General features: G+C 40.5%; 1 protein-coding gene and 1 pseudogene across 1 annotated transcript; both read left to right on the forward strand.

Annotated features, from left to right (window-relative positions):
• Positions 1-15456: 15456 nt before the first annotated feature.
• On the forward strand, positions 15457-16673 carry LOC148033739 (uncharacterized). Its single transcript, XM_087680957.1, is given in 2 exon segments — positions 15457-15551; positions 15755-16673. Coding segments are annotated over 2 exon segments (1014 nt in total).
• A 587-nt stretch (positions 16674-17260) lies between these two features.
• On the forward strand, positions 17261-18520 carry LOC148033740 (uncharacterized; annotated as a pseudogene).
• The last annotated feature ends 2684 nt before the right edge of the window (positions 18521-21204 follow it).

Here is a 21204-nt window from a genome sequence, read left to right on the forward strand (position 1 = left end):
GGGCCCATAAGACTTCTTGACCTGACTGTCGCCCTTGAGCATCGAGGAAATGGCATCCAAGTTGATTGGTGAGGTTTTCAAAGTGTCCATCTCCACCCTCATAGCTTCTGTCTTGTTGCCTAAGAATATCAAGCCGTTACCCCAATCTTCAATAACTTTGACATTGCGCATCCATGGCCGGCCTAACAGGACATCGTAGTCCACCCCCTTCATGACTATAAAGTCGACAGAGAACTGAAGACCTGCGATTTTCACTGGCGAGTTTTTAAGTACCCCGGATGGCCTCATCCTCATGCCGTTTGTTAACGTGATGTTAAACCGAGAGGTCTCAACAGGTGGGTTTCCCCAGGTTTGCAATACTGCATGGCTTAGCACACTAACCCCGGCTCCCATGTCTATGATCCCCTTTCTTGTTGTGTCTCCTAAGGCTAGGACTGGCAACACTGCATGCATCTTGGTGCCTTCCCAAAAAATGTTAATGTGCAAGGATTTTGGCATAGAGTGTAGCGTTAGACTCGGTATTTGTGTTTTTGCGTCCTGATCCTCCAGATTCGACGCCTATTCTCGTGACTCCTCGACCCATTGCTTGAGGTTTTGCCATAGGGTGGGGTGCTGCTTAAGCATGTCTCCTAGTCTTAACGTCACTGGGGTGGTCACTAGCGTGGTGAGGAGGTTGTCGGTTGCTCGTCCCTCTCCTGTGCCGAATTGTCCTAGCCAATGGCCGTGACTAATTTGTGGGCCTTCAGCATCAAGGTTTGCCCTAAGGGGTGCCGTCTGGGGTGTGGTTGCCCTTATTGACTTTGGTTGAGGGGGTGAGTCTGCTGTGGTCATGCTGATGAGATCCTCGCTCTCGTCCTCTAGGATGGGCTCAGCATCTCTTAAGTGCACTTGTGCCTCTTTTACCTAGTCCCTCACCTTCTCTATGGCCTCGAGTTGGCTCTTTGGATGCGGGTACTCCCCTACCTTGGCACTCCCCTTTTTAGCCATCTTGGGGGTTGAAGTTTCCATCTCTGCATCCTCTACTTTCTTTCCAATAGGTTGAGTTGTAGCACTCTCAGCTTTCAGTGCGATCTTAGCCTCCGGCCTCCTCTTCCTTCACCTGTGGCTCTTTTTCCCTGTCAAGGCTGCATCGAGGTTGCTGGGCACTGGTAGTGATATGCCAGCCTGCTTTGTCTGGGCATGGGTCATGACCCGCAACGGGATGGGTGTGGCCTCCCCATCAAGGTTCTCGATGCCGAACAGCCCCAATGGGACAGATGGTACTTCGGCTTAATTTGTAGAAGGTTTTCGCTTTGGGCAATCGACGAAGAGATGGGTGATTCCACACTCTACACACCTTAGGTAAGCTTTGTCTCTGTTCTGCTACTCCCTCTCAGGGCAACGTGATGAGACATGACCTGGGTGTCCATAGGTCCAACAGGTGATTGGATCCTACGTCTGCCCCCTAGGCCTCTACCTCATCCTCTTCCCAATGCCATCACTGGTACTGGTCGATAGTCCATGAGGATGGCGTTGCCCTCTTCGTCGTGAGAGACATAAGGGTATAAGTAAGTCTCTTTCTCATTTGGCTCTTCCACGTAGTGGACAAGAGCGTCACTTGGTGGATGAGTCACATAGGGACCAGGTGGCCTAGGTATACTTGTAGGGTTTATATCCATCCTGGGGGCAGCTGGCTTCATGTCATTAGGCGCAGGAAGGTCCAATGGGGCTCCCCTTCCGAAAAGTGGCTGCGGTCTGTTTACTAGGTAAGGCTGACCATATGGTTGGGATTACGGAAGTCTCCTCGGCAATATGCAGTGCAGAGCGTCGTGACTGAACTTGCCGCAGTTAGCGCAAGGTCTCGACTGAGGGTCTTGACACTCGACTGGCAAATGATTTCCACCACAGTACACACATTGGATGTGTGACCGCGTTGGTCATCTCCACAGGTCTTGCAGCTTAACTATCTCCATCTTGATATCAGCCAAGTCGTGGTTTGTCTCGGTGGCCTTTCCCTTATCTTGGGATGATGGTGTTGGTCGCTCACCAGAGGTTGGTGCTCTTTCCAAACCCCGCGAGATGGTTTCTTCTGAGTTGGAGTTCCTGAAGCTCCTCTCTTTCAGTTGATCGTCAATTCTGATAGCTTTCTCAAAAACCCTAGCTAGTGTGTCTCGCTGCAAGCTCGAGTTGACTGCCAAAGCCTTATATAGTTCCTCGTTTCGAATTCCGCTGATGAACACAATTGAAACTACTCTTTTAGTCGGTCGTTCACTTGTAGGGATTCTCTTGAAGAGGCCCCTTACATGGGTTACGTAATCACGAATGTCCTCCTTCTCTTTTTGCTTGACATTCATCAATCGCACTAGCAGATTGTCAGAGTATCTAGGCTCGGAAAATCTCTTAATGAAGAGATCCTTGAGGCTATTGAAGTTTGCCCGCTCTGCAGCGTTTAAGCTTGTATACTAGGTTCTGCCCTTGTCACCTAAGCAGAGTCCGAATGCTTGAGAACGCTGAGTCAAGTCGCTGAGGCCATTGGCTTCGTAGACTTTCTCGAACTGCTCTACAAAGCTGTATGGGTCATCATGGGGCTGGTACTTGTCGAGCTGCTTTGCGACTATCAAGATTTTAGACTGGCTCTTAGAGCCTTGGGTTTCTCCTAACCCTACCAGTAGTGAGGTTGCTAATGCTGCAGCACTTTGCTCTGCTACGGTGTTGTCTAACAATCACTTCATAAGAAGTTCGCTCAGCGTCAAGTCTCCTTCTAGGGCTCTCTCGTGATCCGTTCGATTTCTGCCGGCTAAGTTTAGCACTCGTTGTACCTCACACAACTCTGTGCTTTGACTTTGACTCCTGACCTACTGGTCTCTATTGTACACGGCTATGCCTTGCAATGCCTTATATGGGCTAGCTTCCTCTCTTCTTCTAAGTCTGCAATGATAGCATTTGCTGTTCGACCGTGGTGCTCATATCGGGTGTGCGCATTGTAGCTGTTGACCAATTGCTAAATAGCCTTTGGGAAGACACCCAAATCGAGTTCCTCGTTAGACCTGAGGTCTGAGATTTCTTCTGCCATAGTCGAGTTCTCGTGCTTCGCCAAGCTATCAATCGGATTGAGTGGGTTTGTCAAATCCCCTTCATTTGCGCCGCTTGCTTGGTCCTACTTTGCATGTGTCTTCGTCCGTGGGTTCTCTCCTATTCGTGGGTTCCTTGAGTGGCTTATCTGAGTGAGTTCCTTGACTTATTAAATGCAATCCTCAAGCTATCTGTACTCTGTGCGTGTGTTCTTTCTGGTGGACGTGTGTTTAATCAGGCTTTCAGTTTTTCTTAAGTGCACTTCAAGTGCGGAAATTCAAGGTGAGTGCGGCAAATAGCCTCTAAGCATCTCATGCACACTTGGGCCTGATAGGCTTCGTAGATCAATTCTCTGGCCATCTAGACGGGATTTAGGGCCTTTTGGCTAAGTTGCCTTGCCATTTTTTGGGCTCGATCAGGGTTTTATGGCTCGGTGGGTTACCTCTAGGTCTCTAGGTTTCTAGGTATCGCAACAGCCCACTCAAACTGTTAAGTGGCCATGCCTTACGATTTTGTCTACTCAGTGCGCCAAAATCATGCTTTAAATGTCAGGAGGGCTTACGACAGGTTGAGCCGTTGAGCTCTAGTTGGGTCAAGTCGAATCTCTGAGACTAAGTTAGGCACTCACTCGGCCCAACTGGTCTGAATTGCAGGGGCCAAGAGAGTGACTCGGATGGGCCGAATCTCTCCTGTCCAAGTGCAAAATCCCCTGCATAAACTTCCAGATCCTGGCTAAGGTACCAAGGGAAGTGATTGGTATACCTAGGGTGAGCGGTGGTAGGCTCTCTGACGACGCGATCGAATCGAATCTTTGCGGGCTCTCTCTCTCTCTCACTGCAATGGTTGCAAATGAGCTCTCCCTTGGCCTCTTGGCCCTTAAACCCCTTCCCAGGCAGGGTTTTGACACTCTCAATCACTCACTTGCTGACATTAAGCATCCCAAGCTAGCTTTTTGCCATTTTTTGCATGTTTTATGTCTTGTTTTGCCCTGTTTGCAACAGTAAACCCTACCCTTTCCTGGTTTGATTTCCTAATGCTATCCTACACTAAATGCAACGAGAATCGAAAGCAACAAACTGACATGATTTCTCCCTATTTTCCAATCATCAAACAAACGAACTAACCCAAAATACTTACTTGTGTTGAAGATCAAAACACCCAACCTTCCTACCTACCTCAAGCTCCGTTTCGGGGGAGAATCCCTTACTTCGATGCTTGATATGGGGCGCGCAAGTGCTCAAGCTTGAATTCGTTAGTCCTGGCAACGGAACCAAAATGTGGGAGCTTTTGCTCAACTGCCAAGACCCACGGACCACTTATTGTTTCAAGCGTTCCAAGAGAGCTCTAATGGCTACCTCTCACATAACCGACGCGCCCTCGATCCTACGAGTGTAGTGAGCTTACCTTGATGCCGATATGAGTTGCCTCCTCTCTTTCACACTCCGGTAGCTCCACGATCCTAGATGCTAGCTCAAGCACTCACTCCCTCCCTCACACTCACAATCACTCCCTCTCTCAAGAGCACACACAAGCAAGGAGAGGAGAAGAAGAGAAGAGCTCTTGTTGGTCACACACCAAAGAATGAGCTTCCATTCACTTTTTGAACTTTATATATATAAACCCTAAAACCCCATGGGCACCCATCCTTTTTTACATGACCGGTCATTGTGGCAAGGTCCCTTTTTCTAATTCCCTCTTTTTGCTTCATGCCGTAGGCCTATATTTGACTATTCTTTTACAGGTGGCACAAGAGGGAGCCTCGCTCTTTTACAAGAGTTTTTGGAGTTTTTGAGGCACCTCTTATTTAAAACTACGCTTTTGGCCCCGGCTTAGATTTGGAGACCGCCTGCATGTCCTTGCTCCTTTTCCATCTTCTTTCCGCTTTTTCATTCATCCTTACGCCTTTTCAGCTTGGGGTTAACATATTGCTAAAATTAAATCATGTTTACAGGCTGAATTCATAGTCAAAGACCTTGGTGAACTAAAGTATTTTCTTGGGATTGAGGTAGTCTCTACACCTCAAGGTATATGGCTCCTACAGAAGCAGTATGCTCATGACATGTTACAGAAGTATGGTATTGCTGAATGCAAGCCTATGGAGACACCTTTTGATCAGTATGTCAAGTTGCAGATTGATGTTGGGAATGACATAGAGAATGTGACCATGTATTGACAAATTGTGGGTAGCTTGATATACTTAACTATTACCTGTCGTGACCTATGTTATGCAGTGGGGCTAATTAGTCAGTTCATGCAGAAGCCTTGCAAACCACATTTAGATGTAGTCAGGAGGATTATGAGATATATCAAGGGTATTATAGATTATGGGTTGTTTTATGCATATGGAAAATCCCTTGACTTAATAGGGTTTACTGATGCCGATTGGGCTGGTTGTGCCTGTGACAGGAGGTTAACCAGTGGTTATACATTTGGATTGGGTAGCAATATGATCAGTTTTGGTAGAGTAAGAAACAACCTAATGTTGCATTGTCTAGTATAGAAGCTGAGTATAGAGAAACTGCCTTAGTGGCTTCTAAAGCAATTTGGTTGATGAAACTGTTGAAAGACTTGGGAATACAACTAGAAAGCAGAGTGAGATTGCATTGTGATAACCTCAGTAGTGTTATGTTGGCTAGCAATCTTGTCTACCATGCTAGATTCAAACATATTGAGGTTCACTACCATTTCATTAGAAAAATGGTTCTTACAAGGCAGATTGACTTGATTCATGTGAAGACTAAAGACAAGGTAGCAGATATATTTACCAAGTCTCTTGGTAAAGAAAAGTTCATATATTTTTGACAGCTACTTGGAGTTTATCAGATGGTTTGAGCTTGAGGGGGAGTGTTAGAATATCAAGCTCCCGTTACTCTTCAGTCAGTCTATCTTTATGTGTGTGATCGACATTAGCTGGATACAACTGTACATGTGTGTGACATTCAATAAGTTGGTATAGTCAATGACTTAACCACAGTTAGTCTTGGTTAGTCATATCTATATGTGTAAGTCTCTTTTGGTTAGTATGATGGAAGAATAATGGAAGAAGAACAACAATGAGCTGATGCTCATCTTCTGCTCCACTTTGTCTCTCTCCCTCTCTTCCAACATGACCAATGCAAGCCATCTCTGAAAGATAGGCAAGACTTCGGACTTAAGCTTAATGGGGTAAGCCAAGACTTTACGTGAAAAATTGTTAATGAACGTGAAAAATTGTTAATGAACGTCACAAAATACTTTGCACCACCCATAGACTGACAGGGCATGGGTCCACAAACATCCGAATATACCAATGCCAGGGGGCTCAATCATGTGTGTCCTACTAGACTTATGCATATCCCTAGTCTATCTGCCATAAAGACATGCTCACATGAATCAAAACATGCGTAGTCAAGGGGTGGTAAGTACTGCAAACCAGAAAGCATTTTCATTCCCTTTAAGGACATTTGGCCCAAATGGGCATGCCCAAGAGATACAAGTGGGTGGAACCCACTAACAAAACATGGTCAACAGAGGACCCATCAACTATAAGAGGATAGAGGCTACTAGCTTTGGCACCTCTAGCAAGCACAAGTCTGCCACATGTGATCTTCCAGGAAAAATCCCCAAATGAAACATGAAACCTAGTATCATCAAGCTACCTTCCAGACATAAGACTACGTGTAAGAGTAGGTACATGATGTACATCCTGTAATAGAAAAGTACTGCTAGTAGAGAATTGCAACTGTACATCTCCAATGCCAACAATAGCAAGTGGCCTATCATTACCCAAGTGAACTGAACCAGAGACAGTGCGGTAGGAGTGGAACCACTCACGACATGGTGTGACATGAAATGAAGCACCAGAATCCAAAAGCTAGCACTGCACATACATAGAGTGAACATTGGTCAACGATGTAGCATCACAAGAACTAGCAAGTATGTACTCCCCATCAGAGTCATTAGTCTGCATGGCATTTATCTCCTCGATTTTCACACTAGATTTCACAGGCATAATGCTGCGATTAGAGGAATTTTCATGTACTTTGTCTCTCCTCTTCTCTTTGTGCAACTCATGACAATGTGGGCGTATATGACCCTTCTTGCGACAATAATGACATGTCACATTAGCATTTCTCCCATGAGACTTGATGTGCGACTTACCACGCGACTTAGAGCTAGACTTCTGCGAGTCTCTGCCACGGCCATTCCCATGGTCATTCTTCCCATCACCATCTCTGCCTCTAACAGTCAAAGCATGCAACACAAGAGAGGCATCCAAGTTCTTACGGTTGATCTCTTCCTGTAGAAGAGCACTCTCTACATCAAGTAAGTTCAAAATAGTAGCAGAAGCACATAAGGTAGTGCGGAATACATCGCATGACTCACTTAGAGTCCCAAGAAAAAACAATGGAGTAACCTCATCATTAAAAGCAATACACTGCGAAGTCAAGTTCTTTAGAATAGCATGGAACTGGCTCAAATGAGCAGACATGGTCATATTCTCCTTCATGCGCAGGTCCATAAGTTGCTTCAGCCAATACATCTGACTTGCTGGACTTTTCTTGTCATAGAGGTTCTTAATTTTATCCCAAAGCTGCCAAGCACTCTGTGCTTCCTCAACCACATTGTAATGCACATGTTTAGTGAGAGATAAGATGAGAGTGGACTTGTTTAACTCATCAAGCTCATCCCATTCATCATCAGTCATAGTTTCAGGCTACTCACCATGTATCTTTAGTGGCTTTATCTGTGATTTTTGCACCAATACCTGCCAAACTTGGCTCTTCCAATAGGCATAATTTGTACCATCAAGCTTAGTGATGTTGAAGATAGCACTATTAGTGGAAGAAGAACCCATAATGCAGTCCGAAACAGTGCAAATAGTTCAAAACTGATTGTTGTTTTTTGCTGTAAACAGCCAAAATACTGCCAAAACCAAGGCAAAATGACCACGAACTAATAGCTAATGATGTTGCCCACCAAGTACAATCAAAAGTACATAAAATTAGGATGATTCAACATGAAAATTCCACATCAGTCCTCCATACATAATTGCTTGCTATAATAAATTACAGCCAGGTACAATGAGAGCAAACTGCAGGCAAAATCAATACACCAAGTCAACCAATGACTGTCAAAGCATAACCAGCATCAAGCAGGCATAAATCAGCATATGATAGTCATACGGACATTGAGCAAACACCCAAGGATGTCAAAAAAATCCATCAGTAAGCTGGCACACCCCCTGTGTAATAGGGCAAAGTGTACACAACATTGGCAAGACCCGACACAAAGAGGTGTATGCTCAGGGAGTGCAAAGCCCAATTCAGCCCAAGTACATGTATGCAGACCATGGCATATCAACCATGCAATATCCAAGTGAAGAAGATCCTAGTCTCTTAGAAGACTCAAAGCTCAATAGCATAAACCACCTGCTTAATGTCCTGTCAAACATCCAACAATGCTCCCACTAACACAAAAGCCGTATGGATCAAGCCAAGAAGCTTGAGGCATAGGAGAGCACCAATAACTAAGGAGGAACCAAGCATCTCCAGATATGAATATGCATTATATGTTGGCAAGAGGTACAAAGGCAAGAGGGATCAACTCTTCTGTGACTTTTGCAAAAGGACCGGACACACCGAGAAGTTATGCCACGCTAGGAAAAGGTACCAAAGGCCTATCTAGTTGCAGTCAAAGAAGAAGAAGAAAATGGAGCAAAGGAAGAAGAAGACCACTAGGAGAAGGACAAACCTCATCAATCCTTCTATTCAGATAGAATTTTTTAGCCTTGTCTTTCCTAGCCCTAATTCTTCGAACATAAAATTATAAACTCCTCATGTAGCCTTGTACTACAGCCTCTGTACACTTTGTGAGGTCCCTGTTAGGGCCTTTGGATGACCACCATGTTTGTGGTACCCACACTTAGCCTTTTCTACGACAGCCTCTAGTGTTTTGCCATGTTTATGGTGTGCCCACAGTTTTCAAGAGTTGCTCTCACTAAAGCCTCTACACACTTTGTACTTCTGGTTGTGACTGAGGAGGAGTGTTGAGATATTTGCAATTACACCTACTTTAGTCCCTTTGTAAGGGGTAGTGAGGGCTTAGGACTAGAATCCCATATGCACAGTAGGAGAAGTGCTACCATTCAATTCCTATAAATCATTGTACTTGCACTCTTTTCTAATGCAATGATAGTACTCTTTTCTTTCCAGTAAAGTGTCTATGTCATTGTCCACACACAAGATTGTGTTTATGAGTCCAAGTCTCAATCTTGGAATCTAATTCACTTGTGTGACAATTTGTCTTTGTCAGGGTCAATGTCTTCATGAGTTTCTTCTTCCTCTTTCAATCTCCATAGCTTCCGCACATGCCATGCTCTAGATCCCACATATTTTAACAGAACCACTTGGCTAGGAAATCAAGGGCTTGAAGCTTGTTCAATAATAGGCATAACCCCTCAACCTTAGTAAAGAACACTACTATCTCATAATAAAGAATATAATGTCAAAAGTTCTTGGTGGCAAATACCATATCAAGTAGACTTCTCTAAATAGCTATAATGAAGCTCTAAAATACCCAACTTCTAGCTTGCAAAAGCAATCAAAATGGTAAAGCTATGCCTCCCAAATCTGGGATAGGCAGCAACTAATACTATGGATTGTTGTAGCTTTTAACATAGGCGTTTTGGATAATTCCATGTTGACATCCTCAAATTCCACTTTACATGGTTCCATCAATTAAAAAACCTGGCTCTGTGATGACAATAAATTTGTTACAAGCAATGATCACTTAGTTAAATGCATTAATGAATCGACTATAATAGCACAACTTAAACTAGGGATTTTAAGGTCATATAACTCGAGAATCATGTTTCCCATATAGCATAGTAGGGAATTATATGCCACATAACTAGGGAATTTAGTTCCCCACATTTCATACTAGGGAATTACAAATAGCCATTTCAACAATATATAGTTTGTGGAAATTTACAAATAGTTTGTGGAAAATGGTCACCAAATAATTTACACTTAAATTAAATAGTGATGCAATAATACATTTGAAGTAAGTGGGCTACACACATGATTGGCTCATGGCATTAGCTATTATGATTAGTAATAGCCTTGATTGGTAATAAGATCTCTTGCTTCTATAGATTCAAAGATTTTGTTGAAACGATAAACTTATTTTGAAAGATCATCTTATGGTAAACTCCATGTTTTTGATGACTTTAAAAGCCATGTGAGAACAAATGCCTTCTCTTGTTCCACATGAAATTTTGTTGGAGTGTAGATGCACTAGTGTGAAATGTAGACTTGCCATACCATACTATACCAAACATACACCATTCAACAATGGATTGTATTAAATTCAATAGTCCCTTCATAAAAACTATTTGAGTTTGAGTTCAATCAAGCCTTGTTCACTTGTGTATGTTACAGGAAGAGAATGTCTTAATATATGTGTTTTAATTTAAGAAACATGAAACACAAAGCATCCTTATGACATCTTGAGGTATGTTTCAGTAATTAAATGTGTTGCAATACATTATTATACATTCCATACCAAGCAACTATAGTGTAAGCCCCTTGTTGCACCTTGTGTTTCCTTCATTTTGTAGGGGTTTAATCTCAATAATGATAGTGCACGTGGTGTGTAATGATTTTTTTTCATTACCCATGATCAATCTTGTGCATCCCTTAGTGAGAGCAGGGTTTGCAAGGTCTATTCTAGTGCCAAACCCAAACTTTTAGAGCAGGGAGAGAGAGAGAGAGAGAGAGAGAGAGAGAGAGAGAGAGAGAGAGAGAGAGAGAGAGAGAGAGAGAGAGAGAGAGAGAGAGAGAGAGAGAGAGAGAGAGAGAGAGAGAGAGAGAGAGAGAGAAGAAGAAGAAGAAGAAGAAGAAGAAGAAGATCTATAAGTGAGTACGATGGTTTGTTGGGGTAATGTGCTGGGATGTTCTACGCAGGTCATTTCAGAATAGTCAACAGTTAATTTTTTCTCCTTTGGTTGCAGGTATTGAAAGAAAATCAATATTGACATCGTAATAAGCCATTGTAGTACAGAGAAAGGCGCTTTGCTGAATCTGGACCTAAAAGGTGCTTTACTGAATCAAAGAAAGGGCCTTTCATCAAGACTTGAATCACATATTCATTTTGTCTTGATTTGCTCATCTCTGAGCTATCATAAATTAAGGTTAGTCTAAGCAAATCGACTTTGCTTATCTTTGAGATGCCTGATATTGTGCTTCTCTTTGTTAATAAAAAGCATTCATTCCTGTGCGTTGCCTTTATAATAAGCATTCAATCCTTGTTCCTTCCCCTCTTTTGTTTGTGTGCATTTCTAGCTTTGGCTTCTGGTTTGACTTGCCTTGATCATATTTTTAACTCAACAGTAATTTTCAATCTAATTGATTGGTGTAATCTCTATGTAAGTAGATCTAGGGTACACATGATTGAAAGAGTTTCACAGCTCTTTGATGATACTTTCTTGCCAAGATCAGTGATCCAGGAGCAATATATTCCATTCAGAACATTGTCCTTGAAATGTCTACACTTTATAACATGTCTAGTATGAGCAAGTTTGCAAAGCACATATCAAAATTTTTCTTGATGTGGTGAATGGATGTGCTATCCTTGGTGATAGAGAGGTTGTAAACACACCTTACAATGGTATTTGGTCTAGCTAGATATGTGGTGTATGTTATTGTAAATCAACAGGGAGACAACTTATCTAGTTGTACTCAGATTGTCAATTTTCTTCAAAATGATCTGAGGTTGGTTTTCTGATGTTGCAAAATACATCACATCATTTATGGTAGCCCCTCCTAAAACATCCATGAGATTTCTTGCTCTTTGACCAGGTATTCTGTTGCAGAAGTGCCCCTTTCTTTTCTGATACTGCAAAATACATCACATCATTTATGGCAGCCCCTCCTGTAGCATCAATGAGCTTCCTTTCTCTTTGATTCAGCTCGCCTCCTACATCAATGATCTTCCTTGCTCTTTGACCAGGTATTGTGCTATAGAAGCACCCCTTCCTTTCATGTGGTAGGTGCAGTATCAAGGTCCATTTGGGTAGCTTTGAGTTCTGCATAGATCACCTGCCCTTGCATGGCCTGCACCAAATCGAAATGGTCAACATGAGACAAATATAAAGATTGTATGTGGAAAATTGTAGTTATAATATTTTCTTTTCTTTATACAATATTGCGATAGCTGGCTTAGCAGTATAACTAGAATCTATGCCAATGTGGGTCAAGAAAAAGAAGTCGCCTACATATCTTGTTCCATTAACCTTGTTAGCAATTTTTCTAGCAACAAGAGATTATCTCTCTCTCTCAAACACATCATGCTGCAATGTGGTAGTACTATCAATGTTATATAAGCTTGCTTGATAAATGAGAGGTGGAGAGAGTTAATTGAGTAAGGGAGTTTGCATGCTCACCACTCATCACCAATATTGCTTTTGATATGACTAGAGCATTCAATAGGGTCTCCCTTACTAGTCTAATTTGATCTCTTTTGAATATGTACGTAATTTTTCTCTTCATGATGGATTTAGCACATGTGAGGTAGACATAAGTAACAGGAATTATAAAGATAAATGGCATGGATAAGTATTGAGGTTGTAATCAACACATCTAGGACATAGAAAGGAGTATAATGATATCATTTTAATGTAGTGATTGGGGGTTGGAGGCTAAACCACACTCAGAAGGGATAACTGTTGTGACGGACTACTAAGTCCTAGGGACACGACCTTCCTATCTATGTCTGGTTTGGCATCTCTAAGTATTGAGATGACCTACATTTATGTTGTTTCTAAACTAGTCTAGGTTTGATTTAAAATGAAACGATATGGAATGATGCCAATATGCTATATTTGTATGTTTGAGATTTAGGATGTAATAGTCATTCTTCTTCTCATCGATTCAAACCAAGTAGTGATGTAGCCAAATATACAAATGATCGTTAATGCTAACTATGTGCAATTGGATTTGCAAAACTTTAAACATAGTTGTGATATTAGCGGGGATGTCATCGTTAATGCTGATGACATTAGTGGGGATGTCATAGTAGCTAGTCCATTGTCATAGTGGGGATGTCATAGTAGCTGATGACGTTAGTGGGGATGTCATAGTAGCAACAATATTTTCCATTGTCCCAAGGCAAGTCCATGTAATCCTTCCATCCATGCAAGCTCTTGAATGAGTTCTTCAAGTTGATCAATGCATATCCCAAATAATGTTGGTAACAGGGGGCATCCTTGTTGATATTTCATATAATTGTTGAAAAATGTTAAGTATTATCATAAGTGCAAACAATATTATCATAAGTGCAAACCATTATGTTCCAATATTTTTGACTATATTCTAATTATGTTCCAATCATGATAGAAAATATAGCAAGCAGTTAAGTGTTCTAATCATTGTCTAAGTGGGTTGTTTCTACAGGTTTTTCCTCTAGTGGTTGGGCAGGGAGCTTTGGGACTGGTGGCTCCCGAGTTTCATATCAGACATGAGCACATGGGAGATGGGAACTCCAACAAAAACCACTAAGACATCTACACCATAGGTATTCACTTGTCTCCACTTCAGAAATTTGTGATTTTGAGTCATTAACCCTTTTTTTGTTGGACAGGCATTTTCAACTTATGTGCTTATGTTTCGAGCTTATTATGGGCAAGAACAACCCGCTAGCACTGTGCCAATGTTGTATTCTGAGTGGACAGCTGCTTTCTTGGTTTGTCTACATTGATTTTGCAACATTCAATGTGGGAATCTCTTGTTGTGTAGTTTGCTGATCTTAGATAAGTATGGCAAGAAAGGAAATATTGATTCGTCTAAATGAGGGTACATATCAAAGCCATGTTTTGGGATTTGTATTTCTCAAAGGAGGAACCTATAAAGATTTACGAAAGGAGATTGCCCTTGATAATCTCATCTCAAATGACTTTGTCTTTTTGGGAGGTTCTAGAATGCTTCCTATTGGAGCAAAGCAAGAGGAGAGATGGACAATCGATGTAGAAGAGATCACCACTCAATTGAGAGAGGAGAGTGAGTCACCATGCAAGCATTAAAGAGTGAATTCAAAGGGGGCTAGCAATGAGCCAGAGCCATCCATGGAAGCTAGAGCTAGTGATCTTCATGTATCTAGCAATGGGATGGAGTCGACAAGGGATGATATGAGCGTTGTCCAAGATGTTCCAAAAAATAGACTCAAAAGTCTTCTTGCCATATCATCTAAGATAAAAAGGTGGGAGAGGGATATCAAGAACGCTAAGGAAAAGCTAAAATACATGGGTCAACATGATAGGTTTGAGCTTATGTCTAAGGATAAGTAAGGGAAAGCTTTGTTTCAAATTTGGTGTGAGGAATGTGAATGCTCTTATGGTCAAGGAGGGCATGATACTCTATACAATTTCACACACTCGCATATCAAGTCATTATCTCATTTACGAGCTATTGGCTTGGATAAGAAAGGGAAGCAAATGCATGACATGCTTGGAGTCACACCATCATTGGAGGAGATAAAGACACAAAATAAACAAAAAATAGATGAAGCAATGCTTGAGATTTCTTCTTTTGGAAGTGAGAATGATCTAGAATTTCAACTTGTTCTTGAAACTATCAATGACTACACTACCTTGTCAAAGGTTTTCATAAGGTGTCCATTGGATGATAAGTGGCTGCCATTGTTCCCAAAGACAAGTTCTTTGAGATTGTGCATGATAGAGCACATGAAGTCAAAGCTTCATGTGAAAGCTGCTACTAAAGGAGATGGTGATGAGCTTAAGAAAGTAGGCCGCCCAAGTAAAGTAATGAACTTGGACAAGAATCAAAGAAATCTAATTGGTTTTTTTAAAACAATTCAATCCACAGGTACTTAATTCAAGAAAAGGGTGTTTACTTTTTTTACAATGAATTTTTTACTCTAACTAATAGTTTTCACTATGTTTGACATGTAGATACTTCCAATGCATCAAGTTCTAAGTTGCCACAAAGACCTTCAAGTATACAGCTTTAACAAGTCTTGGTATTTTTTGGCATTATGGATTTGTTTTTGTCTTTCTTTTAATAATCATTATTCTATGAAGAGAACAATAGAATTTATGTACTGTGCAGAGGAGAGTTTGCTTGCTACTCTTTGTTGGGGATTTTGGCAAGGATCATATAAGTTTAGAACTACATGATCAATGTAAAGTGTTTCTTGGATGATAGTAGAGGAGGTGTGCATTGGACTTGTGAGCCAAGCACAAAGGCAGTGATTTTATTGGGAACAGAGCTTGTTGAGATCAATGGCACATTTCGTCACAATGATTGCAAGCAGATAAGTTTGGAGGGAGTTCCCTTCTCCAATCTCCAGTTCTCATCATGTGCATCCATTCCCAAGGAGAGAGACTTTTGCATGCGTGTGTATCGAGACATGCACTTTAGAGGGGAAAGAGGATTAAGAGACATTAGAGGTGGTAGAAGATTGGATTACTTGACTCATTCTGAGATATTGAGAATTGCTAGGAGATTGCAAGCGGATAAGTTTGGAGGGAGTTCCCTTCTCCAATCTCCAGTTCTCATCATGTGCATCCATTCCCAAAAGGAGAGAGACTTTTGCATGCGTGTGTATCGAGACATGCACTCTAGAGGGGAAAGAGGATTAAGAGACACTGGAGGTGGTAGAAGATTGATTACTTGACTCATTTTGAGATATTGAGAATTTCTAGAACTAAAAACATAATGGTTCGATGACTCAAAAAATAAATATGGTTCACAAGGACAAAGGTTGCTACTTTGAGTATAAAGGTGAGGAGTCTTCAAGAAAGTATTTATGAAGCCTTGGTACAAGGAGATGTAAAGAAGTTTTGCGTTGATATTGTGAATGCACATAAGCATGGATTATTTGAGGGGAAGAAAGCTTTGTGGGAATTTTTCATCGACATCTCTCAAAACATAGGAAGAGTGGGTCAAGGAAAGCGATATTCTGATACAACAAAAAATCTCTTTGAAACTATCAATATTTGGGGAGGTATAAGATTGCATAACTTTCTCTCCATGAATCTTCAAGGTCCACATCTTTCAACTACATCTATGGCTATGAGAAAAGCTCTTTGTTATAGGAACGGATTGAGAGAGGATGTATTCAAGCATGTGGCAAAAACATATAAGCATCATATGTTGAAAAATGGGCTTTGCATGGGAAGTGTACCTGTCATTGTTGCTGAAGATGAGACTATGATCAAGAGGATGGTGAGGTGGATAGCAAGAGATGACCAACTTGTTGGTTTTGGTGGAAAGGAGATATATCACGCATGCATTTCAAATTTCATAGTACTGGTTGGAGATGGTGAAAATGGTTATCATAGAATTGTTGATGCATTTGAGCATAATGTGATTGTCCACTATGCAAGAGTATTGATTGCAAATCCTCTTGTTGAATGCTTGCCAAAGTTAGTTCTTCTTATACAACTAACTTGTAATAGGTTTGACTCTATGTCCATCAAGGAGCAATGGAAAGAAGTCAATTTGCATTGGAATATGTATGTGAAGGATGTGATTGGACCAATACTTAGTCATGCTTCTGATGGAGATTCAAGGCAAAGAAAGCTTATGGTTGAAGATTATAGCTCTCTTACAGGTGTTCGATAATCAATTCCTTGGAAAAGTTGGCCATTCACAGCTTCTATGGAAGATGATGGAAGCATCATTGGATTACATGACCAAGATTATATACATAATGGAAAGAAGATGATTAATCCTCTAGATAATGCATCTAAAAGATTAGTGCTTGATAATGATCTTGTCACATTGAATCATGTAGCCTTGGTATATCAAAGTTTCAAGGTTGACGATCATGGTTTGCAAGAAGGAGATATAGAGAGAAAAGATAGACAAAATTGGAGATCACCACAGAGGATAGCCGGACGTAAAGTTCAAAATTGTTTAGAGCTCTTGTAGATGGGATCCAATCATCATCAAGATTGAACACTTGGTACAAAGGTGTATCTCTCAATTGTGGCAGCATACATTGATATTTTTCTATCTCCTACGCTCAACTTGTATGAGTGTGTGAAAGCTGCCGAAATGGTATCCTTCTTTTTTAGGTACATAATTCATGTTATCTATTGAACATATATAAATAATTAACTGATATTGTATGTTCATGTTGTTGCTATGGTAGCACCATTATGTCTTATTAATAAGTTGATTTATGATGTTTTATTAGGATTTGGCGCATGTGGATCACCAAGCATGATGTATATACACTCAAGTAGAACTTCATTAGTAGAGAGCTTTCATGGACATCCAATTGTCATGTCACTTTGTGGTTCTTCTCATAAAGATCTTCAGAGATAGATATAGTCATTTGGCAGTTTCTTTATCTTCTACGGGATCTGATGCTTGTGAGAATTTCTTTAGTAAAGTAGGTGGAATGGTTAGCAATGAGAGGTGTTATGATGGTTGTGACTTGTTGAGTAGTGCGGGAACATTGAATAGAATTTCAGAGTTTCAATCAGGTTCAAATCTAAGTTTTCTAGTAGCCCACTCAAAGCAAGAAAACATATGGGTTGATATGAATCATATGCCTAGCATTCCTTTGGCAAACTTAAATGACTACACGGTTGTGAGTACTGATGAGCAAATTGTATATGCATTAAAGGAGGGTTTAGCAGAAGCAAAGGTCATGTGTCGTGACCTTGGTATGGAAGGTGAAGCTTCATGGGGTGCCTCATGGGAAGAAAAAGATATCTTAGAGCATCTTGAAAACAATGCACATGACAATCTTGAAGAAGAAGAAGAAGTTTCATTGGATGATTTTGTTGATGTAATCATGGATACAGTATTGGATGTTGATGAAGAGGATACAATTGCACAAAGTGAGCTTCGCCATGTCATGGATTCTATAGTTGACAATGAGGAGAATGTGGTGAGCCAAATATCACCTTTTGTGCAAGAGTTTGTGCAAGAGCACACTTGTGAGCCAATTGAATGGAAATCCAACGTTATCAAATGACAGATTAACAAGGGTAAAAAGTGGAGTATATTTCTCATTTGAGATGAAGTCAAAACCTCAAACCAGTACTTGCCTTGGAATAGGATATGATTGTGTGGTTCTATTTGAAGATATTATACTTAGAGATAATTCAAAGCTCAAAAGAAAAGGCAAGGTCACAAATACTAGTCAAGGGGTCAAGAAAGGCATATGGTACCTCGGAAGAGTAATGAGTATGAGAATGAAGCTAGGAAATGGTATGAAAGAGACAAGGGGCCCTTTTGATCTTCTAGATCGTCCTCCAAATGTGGATATTCATCTAGCATGGTATCAAAAAACCAAAGGAAGCAAATGCTACACATATGATCTTGTTGATAATCAATCAGTGTCCTTGGAATCTATAATTGCTCTGGCAAATTTGAGCTATGATCCAATATCAAAGAAAAATCAACTTGATCCCAATGACTATAAGATCTTCAACGACTATGTAAAAGATACATAAGGTAATTTGAAGCGCATAGAGTAAAATACAAATCTATAATAGTTTTAATGTGTTGTCCTTACACATTAGTATTAAATTAATAATCTTGTTTTTCTTTGCAGGTTGAAAGCTGCTATGTATACATCATACATGCTACCACAAATAACTTTTGTGGTCATTTAGTTATTGTGTAATTTGAGTTTTAGAGTCATAAACATTTATGACCATTTTGGGTGTAATTTGAGTTTTAAGGTCATAAACTCTCTCCATCACTCATGTGCACGAAGTAGCTTGCAACCACACTTGGAAATAGCCAGTAGTTTTGGGTCCATCTCAGCCACCAATATGCAATAGAAAAGGCATATGGTTGAATTGGAAATCCTTTGATAGTGAAGAAAAGTATATGTATTGATAATCTTATGGTAATGAAGCAAAGTACATTGCAGCATTATAATTTTGGAGGTATCTTCAACATGTATTTCATTCAAGGATATCTATGAAGGGAAGTACTTTTAAACACATACATGTGATGCGTGTGTTGTTGCTACTCTTTACTAAGTTCACTCATTCATGTGTACTGTAATTTGTGACTACTAATTAGATGTTAGTATTAGGAGTTTCAAGGTGCTTGGTAAGAGGTTAAACCCAAGTTTTTCTTAGAGAAAAAAAATTAAATCTTTAATTTTTGTTTGATTTTTTTTCTTGATTTGTATTAATCATAGTGTGGGAAGAGCGGAGTTGGCACTCTCCCATGGTTTTGGTAGAGAGATTCAACTCCATTTCTTCCAAAGAGAGCTTGGTGTCTGCTTGGTGTAGTCACTTTAAGTCAAAACGGGTTTGATTCCCCTACTCTCTCTCCTCATGTGGTAAGGGGGGACGGGCACTCAAAAACATTGCGACACATACTTCGATGGTATCCAAGTGCCACTACATAAATTACTTTGTGATATGACCATTTTGATACTTTTAATTGCTTAGGATAATTCTAACTTTTAAAAAGAAAGTTAGTATATGTTCTATGAAGACCTACATTTAAGAAAGGGGATACATAAAAAGTCATACATGTATATATCTTATAAGCTTAAATAGGGGGATATATTAGTCTTACAAGCTTCATAAATATGGATTTTTTTAGAAGTCCTTGCACGCAGGTGACATGTCTTCTTTACTATGAGTGAACCCCCTGTGAGCTCATGGTCCTTGAGGCGTCAACTCTCAAATGCTATTGCATCATACTCTTGGTTAAGCACAACTCCAATGCAATCCCCAAAAGCATCGTAGTGAACTTCAAAAGGTTTTTGAAGATCCGGAACTATGAGAACTGCTTCTTGAGTCACAAGAAAATTCTTTCAAAGGCTTTTACTTGCCTTGATCCCCAGTGAAAATGCATTTGCTTCTTAGTAAGGTCATGTAGAGGAGATGAAACATACGCAAAACCTCGTATGAACCTCTTATAGTATGAACATAGGCCCAAGAAACTTCTAACTTCATGTACTAAAGTAGGTGTAGGCCATTCAACAATGGCTCGAATCTTCTCCGGATCCATTCTCACCAAATTGTGAGAAACAATATGGCACAAGTAATGAATTTCCGAAAGGAAAAATCCACTCTTCTTAGCATTAACCTGTAGTTTATGCTTGCAAAGCTCTTGAAAAACAATAGATAGATGTTTTCTATTCTCTTATTCAAACCAAGAAAATATTAGAATGTCATCAAAGAAGACACTTGTGAACTTTGAGTGAGGTCTGAAAATTCTCTCCATCATTCGATTGAATGTGGTAGGTGCATTAGTCAAATCAAATGGCATGACTAAAAACTCGTATAGTCCAAACGTTGTACGAAAAGCTATCTTATGAACATCTTCAGGTGCTATTCATATCTGGTGATAGCCACTCGAGATCAATGCGATTAAAGATACTAGCCCCTTGCAACTTATCCAAGATATCATCTATCCTTGGATAGGAAAATGATTCTTGATTGTGATCTTGTTCAAAGATATGTAGTCTATGCACATACGGAAAGAAATGTCTTTCTTTTGAACAAGTAAGATTGGAGAGCAGTATGGAGAAGAGCTAGGTTGAACTAACCCTTTTTCCAACATTTCGTTTACTTGTTTTAGGATCTCCTCTTGCTGACTTGCACTTACTCGGTAAGTCGGTTGGTTAGGTGGTGAACTGCCTGGGATAAGATCAATTGTGTGATCTTATGGGTGCTTAGGAGGTAGCTCTCCTGCGAGTGAATCACCAAAACAATCTTCATATTGTTTAACAAAATCATGTCTGGCTTGATCAATTAAAGAGAGGGGTTCTTTTAAAGTCTGGGACTTAGAAGCGTAGTTGGTATTGTGTGTTCATTATAGGCATCAAGTGCCCTTGAATCATTAGCTTCTTTTGACTCTCTCACAAAAATCATGTACACAGAAATAGCTTTCTTCATTTATTTAGAAATGCTAACATGACTAACGATTGGCACATGCCAATCTCCAGCATCAGCAATGCATACTATTTTCCGACCCTTGAATTGAAATGCAAGGGTCTTCTTAACAAAATGGGGAAGAGGTCTAATCTTCTAATGCCAAGGCATACCTAAGATAACATCACAGTTACCAATGGGTGCAAGTAGACAAGATTCTTGGTCACGGTTATCCCCAATTCTAAGATTCAACTTCCCCTGGATATAGGAGTAGAATTGGTTGTTAGTCCTTC

This window comes from Lygodium microphyllum, chromosome 7 (assembly GCF_053477565.2).
Source record: "Lygodium microphyllum isolate KBCC chromosome 7, Lygodium_microphyllum_v1.1.10, whole genome shotgun sequence".
NCBI lineage: Eukaryota > Viridiplantae > Streptophyta > Polypodiopsida > Schizaeales > Lygodiaceae > Lygodium > Lygodium microphyllum.